The sequence below is a fragment of the Loa loa genome, assembly GCF_000183805.2.
Source record: "Loa loa unplaced genomic scaffold supercont3.986, whole genome shotgun sequence".
Lineage (NCBI taxonomy): Eukaryota > Metazoa > Nematoda > Chromadorea > Rhabditida > Onchocercidae > Loa > Loa loa.
Window position 1 is genome coordinate 1 of NW_018109166.1, and position 4,137 is coordinate 4,137.

General features: G+C 22.4%; 1 protein-coding gene across 1 annotated transcript in view; it reads left to right on the forward strand.

Moving 5' to 3' along the window:
* Nucleotides 1–486: 486 nt before the first annotated feature.
* The window catches only part of LOAG_19033 (UPF0577 protein), a gene marked incomplete at both ends in the record, with an annotated part of 5,491 nt that continues 1,840 nt past the window's right edge, over nt 487–4,137 (forward strand). The window contains 8 exons of the mRNA XM_020451689.1: nt 487–652; nt 909–974; nt 1,141–1,279; nt 1,461–1,643; nt 1,910–2,066; nt 2,685–2,832; nt 3,082–3,233; nt 3,545–3,656. Coding sequence (XP_020304509.1) covers nt 487–652; nt 909–974; nt 1,141–1,279; nt 1,461–1,643; nt 1,910–2,066; nt 2,685–2,832; nt 3,082–3,233; nt 3,545–3,656 — 1,123 coding nt within the window. The remainder of the gene's footprint in view (nt 653–908; nt 975–1,140; nt 1,280–1,460; nt 1,644–1,909; nt 2,067–2,684; nt 2,833–3,081; nt 3,234–3,544; nt 3,657–4,137) is intronic.

Genomic DNA, 4,137 nt, shown 5'->3' on the forward strand with positions numbered 1-4,137 from the left:
TTATTATTATTATTATTATTATTATTATTATTATTATTTATTATTATTATTAATTGTTATTATTAATTAAATGTACTGTATTAAACTCATTCATTTAAATTTTCATGCGATATTTTCATTTCATTCATTAAATTTTTGTCCTTTTTGTAGAACAAAAAGCATAAATTTAATTGCAAATTTAAAATATATTGTTATTTTAGGTATTTTCTGGTTAAACAATGGTAATATTAACCAGATTAAATGTAATCAATGGATATCAAACATTTTATTCTCATCATTACGATGGCTTACTTATCATATTTTGATTATTAATCATTCGAAATGATGAATTTTGGTATTATATTATATTATATTATACTATGCTATATAATAAACATCATTAATTGTATTAATGATGTTTTTTTTTTTTTTCAAAAGAAAAAAGAAGGAAACGAATTATTCAATGATTATTTTTATTAAGATATTATATTATTGATTATTTGGTTGATGAAATTATTCTATATATTTGGTGAGAAATGTATTCCTGATGATTTTCGATATGAATATACGGAATGTGATGATAATGATCAACGATGGCGTGTTCCAATACCAAAAATGAATAATTTAAAATGTAATGATGGAGTACCATTACCGATACGAGGAGTGAATTGTTGTTTGTTTTCTTTTTAACTTCATTTTTTTTCTATTTTTTATTTCTAATTTATGTGGTGTAATTAAACATTTTAATAATTATCATTTTAATTAGAAAAAAATTATTTTTTTTTCTGTTTTTAATGCTGAAAATTTTTTTCATCCCTTATTTAATCCATTTGAATAGAATGTTGGGGTAATTAAATCTAATGAAAATTCAATTCTGCTTTTAATTTTATCAATAAAAACGAACGATTATATTGTTTACATTATTCCAGCTTTTACATGTAGTCCCGGAATGTATTTGGATATTGTCACTCAACGTTGTCAACTTTGTCCAAAAGGTTTCTTGACAATAATTATCCCAAATAATTATTTTAATAAATTTTAACGAATTGAATAATTCCACAAAGCTCATGATAAATTTTGAAAAAATTTTGCAAAGAGACAAAAGAGAAATCCACCAAAGAATTTAACATTTATTTTTAATTAATTTCAAATAATTTTTAGGTACATATAGTTTGGGTAATGGTATTCGATATGATGTATTTGATGAAATTCCACCAAATTTTGAAGTGGAAAATGTTAACATTTTACCGGAAAGAAATATGGATACAAATACGGAATCATTGGAAGATTGCCCATTCCGGTTAGTTTTATTTTTACCATCTATAAAATTAGGATGAAGTTGGCAAATTCATTTTTCTTTCTTTTTTTTTTTTAATTACAAAGAAGCTATGCAACCAAGAGAATTAAAATTTGTATCATATAAAAGGCTAAAAATTAATAAAAGCTATCCCTGATATTCCTGATTGTTATAAAAATTTCAGTAAAGGTTGGATTGTACGAAATACGGAATTAATTTATGTTCCTTCGCCATGTTTGTCAAGGCTGAGTTATAGCGTTGATTTGGTACGTCCTGGTTACGTGGAATATGTTTATCGTTTACCACGTAATAATCGTGCGCTTATTTTTAACGTTGACGTAAGAAATGACAAATGTAGAAGCTACAGGTATCCATATTTTCCTCTTTTTTTTTTGAAAAAAAAATTTTTAACAAACACTTTAAAATAGTATGATGAACTGCGATAAAATAGCCAAATAAGCTTCAGATTTGCTCTTATTTTGTTGCAAAATTTTTACGAACGGTTACGGTTATATCAGAATTTTTACTGAAAAAAAAAGTTTTTTTGAATTTTAAAAAAAATTAAATTTTATTTGAAAATAACAGAATATAACAGCATATCAAATTGTATACATAATCATATTCAAATTACAGAGATGAAATGAAGCAATTAATGGGAAATAACTTGAAGAAAGGAAATTCAGAGGATGGTAGTGATTGGCATCGTGATCGGATTGAATTAAAAAATGGACATAACATTATCAGTTGGACAGTGATGAACTATCGTTTGGATGCTTTTTACAGTAATGATGTAATAACAATCTCACATATTGATATTTATGGTAATCATCTATTAAAAATGTTACATTCTATATTAGACAAAAAATTTTAATTGGAATTTTTTTATCAAATTAATTTAATCCAAATTATATTTTCATTTAGTAATGGAATAAGATGATAACATATGATCATTGCAGATGTAAATTTTTCAAACTAAACTTACAACATTGATCATCAAATGATTTCATTTTTTTTTTTTAATTTCAACCAAACCGATTAAATTCTCAAATTGTAATTAATTTGTAATTAGTAATTCTTGATTGATGAATAGAAATTCTCGGATTGATCAAATTTACAAATCGTTCAATTTTTATCAATTATCTTATCATTTCGTTTATTTTGAAATAGCACTAAGACTATATATTCGTACATTCTTCCATATTACCTACAAATAAATCAATTACTGCATTACAGTAATACAATTCCCAATTTGAATGTTACTGAGAGATATTGATTGATGAATAAATTTCAAATAATCAATTAATAAATATTATTTATTTCTTGATAATAGAATTTTAGTTTTCTCCTCACTTTTTCTCCATTTTCTTTTTTAATTTTTATTTAGTTTCTTTTTTTTTTTTTTTTTTAGGTTTTACAACAAGTACAAAAATGTAGCAAATGTCCCGGTGGTACATTCAGTGGTATCGGTGCTAAACAATGCCAATTTTGCCGTGCTGGATATTACAGTCCACCAGGATCCAAACAATGTTTCCGTTGTCCAATATCACAATATTCTTGTATGTTATTGTAAATTATAAACGCTAAAAGTAATTAAAATTAAATTTTCATTTTTGAAATGATTTCTTTTTTTTTTTGAGGTGAAAACTTTGCTAAAAACGATTAGAAAAATTCGACACTAATTAATTTGCAAAAAAAAAAAGTTGAATAAAGATTGAAATTGAAAATTAAATTTAGCTTATTATAATTAAATAATGAGTGACAAAATAAAATTAAAATCATTCAAAGATTTTTTTTTTTTTTTACAGATTCTCGATCAGCATTTTGCATAAATCGACCTATTTGTTCATTAAATGATTATTATCCAGTCTTAAAACCATGTGTTAATGGTAAAACACGTGCAATTTTTGTTAAAGTGCAACCAAATATTTGCCGTGATGATTTAAGTGGCGCTATTAAGGTTAATTAAAAATTATCTTTTTCTCCTTTTTTTTTGCCTAATTTCAAATTTATAAATTTAATTAATAAGTGTTTAATTTAAATTCGAATCGGCAAAAAAAAAAGAAAAGAACGAAGAAACAATCGTATCAATGAGTAGTTGAATGAAATAAATGATTAATTAAAATTAAAATAAAAAATTAAAATTTTAAATTAAAAAATTGAAATTGAATTAGGAAGTTAGAATTTAATTAAATTAAAAAATTAAAATCGCAATTGAAATTAAAATACGCGATCACATTTTATATTGCTAAATAATTATTATATATGCAGATCCCAGAAGCTGGTAATGAAATTCCTTGTCCAAAATGTAATCCGGGAATGAATTTAAATTCAACTGGTCAGTGCGTATTTTGTCAAAAGGATCATTACTCAAATGGCGAAGGTTTTTTTCTATTTTATTTTTCAATACTGATTTCAAAAATTTAATTCTTCAATTTAAATTTCTATACTAACCATAGCATATAGTAAGTGAGCTTTTTATTATTATTTTTTTTTCTAAATATCAAAATATATTTTCTTCGTTTTATGCAACCCAATGATTTTTGTTGATCTTTTGGAATGCATAAGAATGACAAAATTCATTTTATATAATTTCAAATTAACTATTACATTTGATCAATAATTTTAATTTAATATTCAAGTCAAAAAAAAAAAAAANANANATATATATATATATATATATATATATATATATATATATATATATATATATATATATATATATATATATATATATATATATATATATATATATATATATATATATATATATATATATATATATATATATATATATATATATATATATATATATATATATATATATATATATATATATATATATATATATATATATATATATA